Below are 14,410 nucleotides of genomic sequence, written 5' to 3'. Positions count from 1 at the left end.
GAAGAGGAAATGACACACACACACATCCTCTGACCTGTGACATTAGTTGAGACATTCATGATTTCTGGGCATCAACAGGATAAAGTGGCCTTGGCATCCCATTGCACAACATGGTCTAAATTTGGCTAAAGCAGCATATCACATCATTTACTGAGAACCTTAAAACTGATCCATGAAGATTTTATCTGATGACAGACTGTAAAACTGTGATGAATGGAGTAACAGTATCCTGTTTGTAAGAGAGGCAAATCATGGAATGGGGAGGCTTGGGTGTGTGGTAGGGGACCGGGTGAAAGACAGAACAAATGTGATTGAATAAATCATTGGCTTTTTTTGACATGGTAAACTACCAAAATAGTTATGTAAGAGGCCCTTTAGAATAGCTGTCTTACACATATCTCAAACGGAAGCGACTGAAAAAGAGGATCCTTCCTCTGTCTCTGAATTCCGTATAACTGTATCCTTAACAACTTCTATTGTTGCTTTTATTATAATACTATCTTACCAAACAGATCTCATCCCCTATTGACTCCCACAGTATTTATTTTCCCTACTATGGCAGTAATTGGGGGATGAGATCTGTTTGGTTACTGACATTCTTCCAAATATCGTCCTTTGTGTTCAGCAGAACAAAGAAATGTATACAGATTTGGAACAACCTGAGCCTGAGTAAATGTTGATGACAGAATTTTTTTATTTTTTGGTTGAATTATCCCTTTAACATTTAAAACTTGTTCTCCTGTCCACAGCGCCACCTGCTGGCCGGGATATTTTGTTTAGTGTGTAATTTGTACAAGCACTTAATATTAATAATAATAATCACAATAATAATAATAATAATAACAACATTATTTGTGAATAATAATTGTTCATTTTCAAATTTTCAGTTTCAAATTGAACAGGATTGTTTTGATTTCTTCCATCATAAGCAACTTTTACATCAGCTCTTAATACGTTTGCCAATAATTTATTGTTTAATCAAATTATTTTTGTTACTTTGTACTTATTTATATCTATGTTTGGCATCGTGAAAAAAATAAATCGCAAATTTAACAGAATTGTTTTGTTTTCTTACATCATTCATTGTAACACAGCTCTTTATACGTTTGCTAATAAATTATAATTTATTAATAATAATAATAATTTAGCTTGCTAAATTTTTTGTAAAATATTCAAACTTTTAAAAGAATAGAAAAACATAAACGCTTTTCATTTCCGGTGTTATATCCGGGAACTTCCCCCTGCGCATTTTCGTAAGTTCTGTTTCGTAACGACACATCACTTCCGCTAAGGCTGAATCGTAAAGATACGTAAAACGCATCTGTGAATCGAAAGAGTCTACGCACAACGTGCACTGTCGTTTACTTGTGCGCCATTCCGCAGATCCTACTCAGCAGAGAACCCCATTCACTGGATTGATACTGTTTTTAAACTAACTAAGGTATATTGCTTTACAAGAGATTGGTGTTTTCATTTGACAGATTTACAAATCACGGTTTTATTTCTGCAAATGTTTGTTTGAAGTCAAGTTAGCTTGTTGTGTAACGTAGGCTAGGCTAAGCTAATTCATGCTTTGTTACATCCTTAACGGTACATGGTTAAATCACACAATGTGCTTAATTATTTGTTCAGTTGGTCTGTGAAATATCTAAAAGTTTGTTTAGCGGTGTTGAAAGTTGGAAACTTTATGGTCACTTGTGAAAAAATTTGAGACTTGCAAGATTTCAAAAGGGAAACATTTCAGGCGCCATGGTCAAGTCAGGGATTTGTTGTAGTTTGTGTCTAACTTTGTACAGACTACTTGCTACTTGTTGAACACGAGTCCATGTCGTAGCCATTAATGCAGTTGTGGCTGTTTATTTTTGTTTACTTAACGGTGTTTGTCATTTTCAGACAAAACAAATAGTTGTCCCTAGCCTTTATTTGCACATAATGCCGTTTACAGTTCCACATACTCTTTTGTGTATGTTCATGATGTGCCCTTTGACTTCTTATATTTTGTGCATTTCTTATTTTGCTTTTTCAGTAGACGCTGCCATGGCAGCTGCATTCCCATACAGAGGTGTTCCTGGAACAATGCCTCCAGGTGTTCCTCCACCACCTCCTGCTGCTGCTCCAATACCAGATTATATGACAGAGGAGAAACTGCAAGAGAAAGGTGAGTGTGTATGACTTCATTGCATTTTTCTTCATCACGCTATACAATTAAAGCGAAAGTTGTGTTTTGGTTGTTTGACGTGCCTTTCTTGTGAAGCCCGGAAATGGCAGCAGCTGCAGGCAAAGCGCTACTCGGAGAAGAGGAAATTTGGCTTTGTGGACACCCAGAAAGAGGACATGCCACCTGAGCATGTTCGCAAAATCATCAGGGATCATGGTGACATGACGAACAGGAAATTTCGTCATGACAAGAGGGTCTACCTCGGGTAAGCAGCCACATTTTTACAATCACATTATATAGGCTTGATTTGTCCTGAGCAAATGCGTTTATTGGTTTCTTTTAGGTTCCATTAACAATTGTTTGTATCTGATCTTTTGCAGTGCCCTGAAATATATGCCCCATGCTGTGCTCAAACTGCTGGAGAACATGCCCATGCCATGGGAGCAAATCAGAGACGTTCCTGTCCTTTACCACATTACAGGCGCCATTTCCTTTGTAAATGAAATCCCATGGATTATAGAGCCAGTGTACATTGCTCAGTGGGGGTAGGCAATTGCTAAATCCTCTGACTTTTTATAATGTAGTCTGTAATCTCTCCCATTGATTTTTTTATACCAGAGACTGATTTTTTTTCACCAGCTCAATGTGGATCATGATGCGTCGAGAGAAGAGAGACAGGCGACACTTCAAACGCATGCGTTTCCCTCCATTCGATGATGAAGAACCTCCGTTGGACTACGCAGACAACATTCTGGATGTGGAGCCTCTAGAAGCAATCCAGATGGAACTGGACACCGAGGAGGACTCTTCTGTTGTAGACTGGTTATATGAGCATCAACCCCTGAAAGATTCTAACAAGTGAGTTTTGGGGACAAGTATAAAAATACTTTCCCTATTCCTCCCTTTGCTCATGGTTTACGGTTTCCTTTCACAGATACGTGAACGGGACCACATACAGACGCTGGCAGTTCACCTTGCCAATGATGTCCACTCTGTACCGCTTGGCCAATCAGCTGATGACAGATTTGGTGGATGACAACTACTTCTACTTGTTTGACTTGAAAGCTTTTTTCACCTCGAAAGCTCTAAACATGGCCATTCCTGGTGGACCTAAATTTGAGCCCCTTGTCAGAGACATTAACCTCCAGTATGTATTGCCTTGTTCATTCCATAACCTAACGATGTTCTTTTCTGTACTCCAGAGGTTTAACATGTCATCTGGTTACAGGGACGAAGACTGGAATGAATTCAATGACATCAACAAGATCATCATCAGGCAGCCAGTCAGGACAGAGTACAAAATTGCATTCCCTTACCTGTACAACAACCTGCCACATCATGTGCACCTCACATGGTATGTAACATTTTCATCCTAAGCTTAAGTTTCATTCAGTTGAGTTGCTGCTTGTGCTAATCTATTGATTTGTACTTCGTAGGTACCACACACCCAACGTGGTGTTCATCAAAACTGAGGATCCTGATCTGCCTGCATTCTACTTTGACCCTCTGATCAACCCCATCTCTCACAGACACTCTGTCAAAGTAAGTATAAGACATAGTTACTATTCATAATGTCCATCTTTCCAACCATACCAATTGAGTTGCTTGTGTGCAGAGCCAAGAGCCATTGCCAGATGACGATGAGGAGTTTGAGCTACCTGAGTATCTTGAGCCATTCTTGAAGGAGACGCCCCTCTACACTGACAACACAGCTAATGGCATTGCATTGCTGTGGGCGCCTCGTCCGTTTAATCTTAGATCAGGAAGAACCAGACGAGCCATTGATGTTCCTCTCATCAAAAACTGGTTGGTGTTATTGATGCATCACATTTTGCTATGTAACCGGTATGAGGGTTATTTTAGTTTAGCAGACTGAACAATAAGTCTCTGTAGTGTCTAGAGGTGTGTTTTTTATGTCTTCAGGTATCGTGAGCACTGCCCTGCAGGCCAGCCTGTGAAGGTGCGTGTGTCCTACCAAAAGCTTCTGAAGTACTACGTGCTTAACGCTTTGAAACACAGACCCCCTAAGGCACAGAAGAAGAGGTGAGCAATGGCATATATGACCTGTTTTAGGTTTGTAGCTTTATACAATGACTCTAACAATGGATGTTTGATTATTTTTTTGTAGATACCTGTTCCGTTCTTTCAAGGCCACCAAATTCTTCCAGTCTACAAAGCTGGATTGGGTAGAGGTTGGCCTCCAGGTGTGCCGGCAGGGCTACAACATGCTGAACCTGCTGATTCACAGAAAGAACCTGAACTACCTGCACTTGGACTACAACTTCAACTTGAAGCCTGTCAAGACCCTCACGACAAAGGAACGCAAGAAGTCCAGATTCGGAAATGCGTTCCATTTGTGCCGTGAAGTTCTTCGGTTGAGCAAGCTTGTGGTGGACAGCCATGTGCAGTACAGACTTGGCAACGTCGATGCTTTTCAGGTATAACATTTGTGTAATGAGTAGAGTACGAATTCTGTTTAACCTATGAGGAAGTCTTAGGTTCCGTTCCTAATAACCTCTGTTATTTAAATTTTCTGCAGTTGTCTGATGGGCTGCAGTACATTTTTGCTCATGTGGGTCAGCTGACTGGCATGTACCGCTACAAGTACAAGCTGATGAGGCAGATCAGAATGTGCAAAGATTTGAAGCATCTCATCTACTACCGCTTCAACACAGTGAGTAACCTCCCATCTTTTCACATGTGTCACACTGAATAGTGAATCTCCATAGTGTCTTACTTTGTTAGAATTGGTGCTATATCTTGTATCTAAGGTGGCTTTTTGTGTTTATAGGGACCAGTTGGGAAAGGTCCAGGATGTGGCTTCTGGGCTCCAGGATGGAGAGTCTGGCTGTTCTTCATGAGAGGCATCACCCCTCTTCTGGAGAGGTGGCTTGGCAACCTTCTGGCCAGGCAATTTGAGGGTAAATATCATGCAAAAAAATTGTTTAAAAAAATTAAGTAGCAGGTCAAAGATGTCAAGAAATAACTTGTATCACGTCACTCAGGTCGACATTCCAAGGGTGTTGCCAAGACTGTGACCAAACAGCGCGTTGAGTCTCACTTTGACTTGGAATTGAGAGCTGCCGTGATGCACGACATTCTGGACATGATGCCTGAAGGCATCAAACAGAACAAAGCCAGGACCATCCTGCAGCATCTCAGTGAGTCATGGAGGTGCTGGAAGGCCAACATCCCTTGGAAGGTATGTGAACTTATTCACATTTGACAATGACACACAATATTAACTAGAGAAGAAAAACAAACAACATTAACGGAAATGTTTACGGACATTAAGGCTAATTATTTCTCATTTCAGGTTCCAGGACTTCCAACCCCTATTGAGAACATGATCCTCCGCTACGTGAAGGCCAAAGCTGACTGGTGGACCAACACGGCTCACTACAACCGTGAGAGAATCAGGCGAGGAGCCACTGTGGATAAGACAGTGTGCAAGAAGAACTTGGGACGTCTCACTCGACTCTACCTCAAGGCAGAGCAAGAGAGGCAACATAACTACCTGAAGGTACTTTTCTTAAGGAACATAAGTTCCTAATGCTTCAAGTTGTGTTAAATAGGTTAGTGTTTCTGTAAAAAGACATTGAAAAGTTGTCTTTGTCTTGTAGGATGGTCCCTACATCACAGCTGAGGAGGCCGTGGCCATCTACACCACCACAGTGCACTGGCTGGAGAGTCGGCGGTTCTCTCCAATCCCCTTCCCTCCTCTCTCATATAAACACGACACTAAGCTGCTCATCTTGGCTCTGGAGAGACTGAAAGAAGCTTACAGGTCAGGCCATCTGTGTATCAGTGTGATCATGTCGAGTTCAGTGGAGATAAAAGAATGAATTTCCATTGCTGACTTTACTTTGTTTCCCAATTTAGTGTGAAGTCGAGGCTGAACCAGTCACAGCGTGAGGAGTTGGGTCTGATCGAGCAGGCCTACGACAACCCTCATGAGGCTTTGTCCAGAATCAAACGTCACCTCCTCACTCAGAGAGCCTTCAAAGAGGTTAGCACACATGCAACTTCGCAGTGCACTTTGCACTTTATATACAGACAAACTCCCTCTTAGTCTGTTGGTGGTCCTAGCTTGCATCTTAAATGATGCCTTTTTTTGTAGGTGGGTATTGAGTTCATGGACCTGTACAGTCACCTGGTACCGGTTTATGACGTTGAACCTCTGGAGAAGATCACTGATGCATACTTGGATCAGTACCTGTGGTATGAAGCAGACAAGCGCAGACTTTTCCCACCCTGGATCAAACCAGCTGACACAGAGCCTCCTCCACTACTGGTATACAAATGGTGCCAAGGTGAGTGAACACTCTACACTGCTTTCTATTGGCTTACATTATAAAGATCACGTAATGAAATTTGCTCTAAATGTAGATTCAGCACAGATTGGTAGGGTTATTGCTATGGCTGGTTTGCTTAAACGTGCTTAGAATTTACTATAATGGGATTTTGATTGTTTCTTCCAGGCATCAACAACTTGCAGGATGTGTGGGAGACGACAGAAGGAGAGTGTAACGTCATGTTGGAGTCTCGCTATGAAAAGATGTACGAGAAGATTGACTTGACGCTGCTGAACAGGCTTCTGCGTCTCATTGTGGATCACAACATTGCTGATTACATGACAGCCAAAAACAACGTTGTCATCAATTATAAGGTCTGCTTCCTACACACATAAACATTAAAACATTTATTTTATGGTTAGTCTTGTTTATTTAAAACTTTTCACTGCTCTGTTGGATTTAGCCTGCTGCTCTTTGTCTTTACAGGACATGAATCACACCAACTCTTACGGTATCATCCGCGGGCTGCAATTTGCCTCTTTCATCGTGCAGTACTACGGACTTGTCATGGACCTGCTGGTGCTGGGTCTGCACAGAGCCAGTGAGATGGCTGGACCTCCGCAGATGCCCAATGATTTCCTCAGCTTTCAGGACACTGTCACCGAGAGTGCCCATCCCATTCGCCTTTACTGCAGATACATAGATCGTATTCACATCTTTTTCAGGTCAGAACTGCAGGCTAAAGTGCTCTGTTGTGTTTTTGTTGAATTGGATGTTTTTTGATCTTTTGGTTTCCTTAAACTCAGGTTCTCTGCTGATGAGGCAAGAGATTTGATCCAGAGGTACCTGACTGAGCATCCCGACCCCAACAATGAAAACATTGTGGGCTACAACAATAAGAAATGCTGGCCGCGAGATGCTAGAATGAGGCTGATGAAACACGATGTGAATTTGTAAGCATGTTAGACATTTGTTCCGCTTTAAAACCTTAATTTTACAATGTGGTGAGCTCACACCTCCTTTACATTTCTCAGGGGCCGTGCTGTGTTCTGGGACATCAAGAATCGCCTTCCCCGTTCTGTGACCACAGTTCAGTGGGAGAACAGCTTTGTGTCAGTTTACAGCAAGGACAACCCTAACCTGCTTTTCAACATGTGTGGCTTTGAGTGTCGCATCTTGCCCAAGTGCCGCACCAGCTATGAGGAGTTCACACACAAAGATGGTGTCTGGAATTTGCAGAATGAGGTAAATAAGATTACAACCTTGATATGGTGGCCACACTTTTTCTAAATGAGTTATGGATAACGGTTTCTTTGTTGGTTTTTAGGTAACAAAAGAGAGGACCGCGCAGTGTTTCCTGCGCGTGGACGATGAGTCGATGCAGAGGTTCCACAACAGAGTTCGACAAATTCTGATGGCCTCTGGGTCCACAACTTTCACAAAGGTATAACCTTAACTTCTAAACAACATGTCAAACATACAAGAACTGCTATTCATTTAGTTAAATATGTTCCAATAAAGAGTTGTATGAGATTGTCATATTACCATCCTATTACCTGTGCACCCTATTTTGCGCATGGCTTTACATAAAATCTCTCTTCTCAGATTGTGAACAAGTGGAACACCGCTCTGATTGGTCTGATGACCTACTTCCGTGAAGCTGTGGTCAACACCCAGGAGCTTCTGGACCTTTTGGTGAAGTGTGAGAACAAAATCCAAACTCGTATCAAGATTGGGCTGAACTCCAAAATGCCCAGTCGTTTCCCTCCTGTGGTGTTTTACACCCCTAAAGAGTTGGGAGGACTGGGAATGCTTTCAATGGGACATGTACTGATTCCACAGTCTGACCTGAGGTGCGTAACTGGTTTTACTTTCAATTTAGCATTATCAAAATGTAGTTAATAATTGAATTACCTGAATTTGGAATATGCATTAAAGTTCTTCTGTGTTCACTTAGATGGTCCAAACAGACTGACGTGGGCATCACTCATTTCCGCTCTGGTATGAGTCATGAAGAAGATCAGTTGATTCCTAATCTGTACCGATACATCCAGCCATGGGAAAGCGAGTTCATTGACTCCCAAAGAGTTTGGGCCGAATACGCACTCAAACGTCAAGAAGCCATTGCTCAAAACAGGTACTGTCCTCACAACCAAACACAAAAATGGATTATGTTTGTGCAACGTGCGTATAGCCTTATTAATGTGTATTTTATATCACCCAGACGTTTGACACTAGAGGATCTGGAGGACTCTTGGGACAGAGGTATTCCTCGTATTAACACCCTCTTCCAGAAGGACAGACACACTCTGGCCTATGACAAGGGCTGGAGAGTCAGAACAGACTTCAAGCAGTACCAGGTAATGGTCTTTCCTGCATGGAAATCCATCTTCGCATGTTAAAGCAATGCTAGAGACTTTTCAGATATGTCTGTATGTTGTGTTTAAAGTTTTAAATGTGTTTTGTTTAGGTGCTGAAGCAAAATCCTTTCTGGTGGACACACCAACGGCATGATGGAAAACTGTGGAATCTGAACAACTACCGCACGGATATGATTCAAGCACTTGGAGGAGTGGAGGGCATTCTGGAGCACACTCTGTTCAAGGGAACCTATTTTCCCACCTGGGAGGGTCTCTTCTGGTAAACATTTTAATGTCTTGTGTACTATGTAAGGTACACTCTCTGGAAGTCTTATCAATTAAACCTTTATCAATAAAATATCCAGTCTGAATGAGCTTGTTTTTTTTGTTTCCTCAATGCATGTTTTAATCATTTTTAGGGAGAAGGCCAGTGGTTTTGAGGAGTCCATGAAATGGAAGAAACTCACCAATGCTCAGAGATCTGGTCTGAACCAGATTCCTAACCGACGATTTACTTTGTGGTGGTCTCCTACAATCAACAGAGCTAATGTATGTCTGCCTGATGCACTTGGGTTTAGTCAATGAATAAATCCAGTGTTTCCTAGTACTCACTATTTTTTTGTCTCTTAAGGTATATGTGGGTTTCCAAGTGCAGCTGGACCTCACTGGAATCTTCATGCATGGTAAAATTCCAACCCTCAAGATCTCTCTGATCCAGATCTTCAGAGCTCACTTGTGGCAGAAGATTCACGAGAGCGTTGTCATGGATCTCTGTCAGGTACGGATATGTCCAGCTTTTAATGAAGAATTGTCAGCCATTTTTGTTTAACCAAAAATCTGTTCCAAGCTGAAGTGTTACTATTGTTTCACATGTAAGGCTGAACTGTTGTGCCGTCAATTAGTTTCTGTTTGCTTGTATGCAGGTATTTGACCAAGAGCTGGATGCCCTGGAAATAGAGACTGTCCAGAAAGAGACCATCCATCCCAGGAAGTCGTACAAAATGAATTCCTCCTGTGCTGACATTCTGTTGTTTGCCTCCTACAAGTGGAACGTCTCTCGTCCTTCACTTCTGGCAGACTCAAAGTATGTCAAAAAGAATATATGAAAGTCATTTGGAATCTTAGAGTTTATACACTAGAAACAATTTTATGACATATCCTGTCGAAGATATCTAAATCGTGTCATACGGTATGATAAATGGCTTCTTGTTCTTTACCATAGGGATGTTATGGACAGCACCACCACACAGAAGTACTGGATTGACATTCAGCTCAGATGGGGTGATTATGACTCCCATGACATTGAGAGATATGCCAGGGCCAAGTTTCTGGATTATACCACGGACAACATGAGTATTTACCCATCACCCACTGGTGTCCTGATTGCCTTAGATCTGGCATACAACCTGCACAGGTTAGTGTTTTATCAGGTTGTGACTAGTGTTCACATGATCATGGATGAGAGTACAACTTTATTTACGTTACTGTATTTGACTTGTTGTGTCACTCTCATGGCAGTGCCTATGGAAATTGGTTCCCTGGAGGCAAACCTCTGATCCAACAGGCCATGGCGAAGATAATGAAGGCCAATCCGGCTCTGTATGTGCTGAGAGAGCGTATCCGCAAGGGTCTGCAACTCTACTCTTCAGAGCCCACTGAGCCTTACTTGTCCTCGCAGAACTATGGAGAGCTCTTCTCCAACCAGATCATTTGGTTTGTGGATGACACCAACGTGTACAGAGTCACCATCCACAAGGCAAGTGAATGCAGCATCAAGATGTCCGTTGATATGGTTGTGTGCCTATTCTAGATTGATATTTATAAAGGTTAATTTCTTGTTTTTAGACCTTTGAAGGCAACTTGACCACGAAACCGATCAATGGAGCCATTTTCATCTTCAACCCCAGAACTGGACAGCTTTTCCTGAAGATTATCCACACATCTGTATGGGCAGGGCAAAAGCGTCTTGGACAGGTTGGTCTAAACATCTGTCTTGTATTTTCCCCCACCGTGCAGTTATTTGTCAGATACATGTTTTTTGGTTTCCCTGAGTTGAACATTTTCTCAGGTAAAAATGTAATTTTTAAACAATGAATCAATACTGATAGGCTCTCCCTAAACATATACTTATTTACTCCCTGTTAATCATAAACATTTACTTAGTAACTATATACTCAAAAGTCACTGACTGGAGCTCTAATGCGTCAGAGGAGAACTGGCACTCCTGGCTGAGACTGGTTTCTCCATTTATTCATCTTTGGAGTTTTGGTTTCTTGCCACAGTTGCAGTCTTGGTTTGCTCACCGGGAGACTGCAGATAATAGATTAATTTGTGCAAATTGCATTAACATTGCTTTTATTAGGATGGTGCTCTCTGTTTGTACTCTTTACACTAATTTTCCTCTCTTGTGTTTTCTTTTTCATGTAAAGCTACTTTGAAACAATCCAACATTGCAAAAAGCGCTATATAAATAAACTTGACTTGACTTGTTTGTGTTTTTAATAGCTGGCTAAATGGAAGACTGCTGAAGAAGTGGCTGCTCTTATCCGATCGCTGCCTGTTGAAGAGCAGCCCAAGCAGATCATTGTAACAAGGAAGGGAATGTTGGATCCACTTGAGGTTAGAAATGCCCCGAATACTGTTACTTTAGCAAACCTTTTACTTACTTTAGCATACTTTAGCATACTTTTTGTATGGTTATGTTATACATGCACTGGTGATAGTAATTTGTATGTTTTCCGTTGTTCTTTTTCTTCAGGTGCACTTGCTGGATTTCCCCAACATTGTTATCAAGGGCTCTGAGCTTCAGCTGCCTTTCCAGGCCTGTCTGAAGGTGGAGAAGTTTGGGGACCTCATTCTGAAAGCCACCGAGCCTCAGATGGTTCTGTTCAATCTGTATGATGACTGGCTCAAGACCATCTCCTCTTACACTGTAAATGCAGCTCTTTTGCTATTATTTTACCCCATAATCACATTTAAATAATATATAGTAATAAAGTTGGGGCAGTTGTGGCCTAATGGTTAGAGAGTCGGACTCGTGACCAGAAGGTTGCCGGTTCGATTCCCAGGGCCGGCGGGTAACAACTGAGGTGCCCTTGAGCAAGGCACCTTACCCCTACTTGCTCCCCGGGCGCTGCAGTGATAGCTGCCCACTGCTCCGGGGGTACGTGTGTTCACTACTCTCTGGATGGGTTAAATGCAGAGGTCACATTTCGTTGCCTTGTACNAGGCACCTTACCCCTACTTGCTCCCCGGGCGCTGCAGTGATAGCTGCCCACTGCTCCGGGGGTACGTGTGTTCACTACTCTCTGGATGGGTTAAATGCAGAGGTCACATTTCGTTGCCTTGTACCTTCGTACATGTGCAATGACAATAAATTGAATCTAAATCTAAACTAGTATCTTTCATTTTCTAGGCTTTCTCTCGTCTGATCTTAATTCTGAGAGCACTTCATGTGAACAACGACCGTGCCAAAGTTATCCTGAAGCCTGACAAGACCACCATCACCGAGCCTCATCACATCTGGCCCACTCTGACTGATGAAGAATGGATCAAAGTTGAAGTGCAGCTCAAAGATCTCATCCTGGCTGACTATGGCAAGAAGAACAAGTAGGTTCTGACTGAGTAGACACGAATATATGCTATTAAGTCTGCATAAACGTGTGAAGGGTTCCTGTTATTTAATAATGAATTTAATTTTCTGCACAGTGTAAATGTGGCATCTTTGACTCAGTCTGAGATCAGAGATATCATCCTGGGTATGGAGATTTCCGCTCCATCCCAGCAAAGGCAGCAGATAGCCGAGATTGAGAAGCAGACCAAGGAGCAGTCTCAGCTAACGGCCACACAGACTCGCACAGTCAACAAACACGGAGATGAGATCATCACCTCCACCACCAGCAACTATGAGACGCAGACCTTCTCCTCCAAAACTGAATGGAGAGTTAGGTACGAATGGCTTTTTGAGATTACCACGTAGAAGATGTAGCCCGTATCTGTAGTTGGCTTTGGTTAACTTGTTTTCTGATCTCACAGGGCCATCTCTGCTGCCAACTTGCACTTACGTACCAACCATATCTACGTGTCATCGGATGACATCAAAGAGACAGGCTACACTTACATCCTGCCCAAGAACGTTCTGAAGAAGTTCATTTGTATCTCAGATCTGCGTGCTCAGGTCAGACTTCTTTTTAAAAATGTTTCTGAATTATGCATTTTGTTTTATCCTTTGTGCCACAGTTTAACCTCTTTTGGTGACACTTTAGATTGCAGGGTATCTGTACGGAACCAGCCCTCCAGATAACCCTCAGGTGAAGGAGATTCGCTGCATAGTGATGGTGCCACAATGGGGAACACATCAGACCGTCCACCTCCCTAACCAGCTGCCACAACATGAGTACTTAAAGGTCAGTATTTAACAAATCGATACACATCCATTAATATACAATCCCAGGGTCTGTGCTCTAGAGATCTCCATGGTCCCAAGCAATCACTTTTGTTGTTTTCTTAGGAAATGGAGCCCCTTGGATGGGTCCATACCCAACCCAATGAATCGCCCCAGCTTTCCCCTCAGGACGTCACCACCCATGCAAAGGTCATGGCTGACAACCCATCCTGGGACGGCGAGAAGACCATAATTATTACTTGCAGGTACTAAAACACACCTTAACACATTTCTATAATGTGTTACTTGTTGATTCACACATTAAAACTTAATTGCTTGTCTAGTTTTACACCAGGTTCCTGCACTCTGACGGCCTACAAGTTGACTCCTAGTGGATATGAGTGGGGCAGACAAAATACAGATAAGGGTAATAACCCCAAGGGTTACCTTCCATCTCATTACGAGAGAGTCCAGATGCTCTTGTCCGATCGCTTCCTGGGATTCTTCATGGTGCCTGGCCAGTGTTCCTGGAACTACAACTTCATGGGTAAACACAGCCTTCCTTTAAATTCTTATGAAGTTTTGAAAGTGTTTGCCAATGTGTTTTTCTAACCCCTTCCACCATTATTCCAGGTGTTCGCCACGATCCCAATATGAAGTATGATCTACAGTTGGCAAACCCGAAAGAGTTCTACCATGAGGTCCACCGACCATCTCACTTCCTCAACTTTGCTTCGCTGCAGGAGGGTGAAATCTACAATGCTGACCGTGAAGACATGTATGGATAATTCCACAGACTGAGACTATGTATTGAACAAGCACCCAACAGGCTAAAGCATTGCTTTTGTACTGTATTTTCATTAAGTCTCCATACATTTTACAGTAAATGTAAACAGTTAAAAACCCTGAGCATGTCAGCCTTCTGTTTTTTGCTTTGAAATACTTGCCTGGCATTGGGTTGATCATTCACAAAGCTGAAAGCATATTTTGCACTGCTTTCTGTGTAAGATGTGAGCTTGAACTATTAATTCTCACCTAAAAATATCTGAACCCTTTTTAGTAATTATTTGTACTGTGTTCTGTTTTATAAATCTGGAGTCATTTGTCTGTACCCTGTAGCTATGTTCTGCATCTGTAGTTTGGGTTTAAATAAAGGTTACAACTTTTATAAGAATTTAAGGTTGATGTCGTCATTTAGGTTGGTTTCATAAAA

At 42.3% G+C, this 14,410-nt stretch overlaps 1 protein-coding gene across 2 annotated transcripts; it reads left to right on the top strand.

Annotated features, from left to right (window-relative positions):
• Window positions 1–1,328: 1,328 nt before the first annotated feature.
• Window positions 1,329–14,365, top strand: prpf8 (pre-mRNA processing factor 8). 2 transcript variants are annotated; one of them, XM_057351378.1, is made up of 42 exons: window positions 1,329–1,441; window positions 2,027–2,158; window positions 2,255–2,423; window positions 2,539–2,703; window positions 2,798–3,016; window positions 3,093–3,305; window positions 3,387–3,512; window positions 3,595–3,700; window positions 3,774–3,964; window positions 4,082–4,201; window positions 4,287–4,596; window positions 4,698–4,832; window positions 4,950–5,079; window positions 5,164–5,360; window positions 5,475–5,681; window positions 5,782–5,945; window positions 6,041–6,167; window positions 6,279–6,471; window positions 6,640–6,827; window positions 6,940–7,178; window positions 7,260–7,406; window positions 7,488–7,698; window positions 7,781–7,897; window positions 8,059–8,306; window positions 8,411–8,590; window positions 8,678–8,813; window positions 8,924–9,093; window positions 9,233–9,362; window positions 9,445–9,591; window positions 9,737–9,897; window positions 10,036–10,227; window positions 10,332–10,569; window positions 10,659–10,787; window positions 11,319–11,432; window positions 11,572–11,745; window positions 12,229–12,422; window positions 12,522–12,761; window positions 12,849–12,990; window positions 13,079–13,219; window positions 13,324–13,463; window positions 13,542–13,744; window positions 13,831–14,365. In XM_057351378.1, exons 2-42 carry the CDS (start codon window positions 2,038–2,040, stop codon window positions 13,983–13,985), a joined length of 7,029 nt encoding a protein of 2,342 aa, XP_057207361.1. In that variant the 5' UTR covers window positions 1,329–1,441; window positions 2,027–2,037; the 3' UTR covers window positions 13,986–14,365. The 2 variants fall into 2 exon arrangements, with proteins under 2 accessions (XP_057207361.1, XP_057207362.1); XM_057351379.1 differs by having other exon boundaries at window positions 1,350–1,441; window positions 2,030–2,158.
• Window positions 14,366–14,410: the final 45 nt, after the last annotated feature.

This window comes from Triplophysa rosa, linkage group LG14, assembly GCF_024868665.1.
Source record: "Triplophysa rosa linkage group LG14, Trosa_1v2, whole genome shotgun sequence".
Taxonomy (NCBI): domain Eukaryota; kingdom Metazoa; phylum Chordata; class Actinopteri; order Cypriniformes; family Nemacheilidae; genus Triplophysa; species Triplophysa rosa.
Note: the sequence above shows the minus strand (reverse complement) of the source record. Positions and strands in the feature narration are given on the sequence as shown.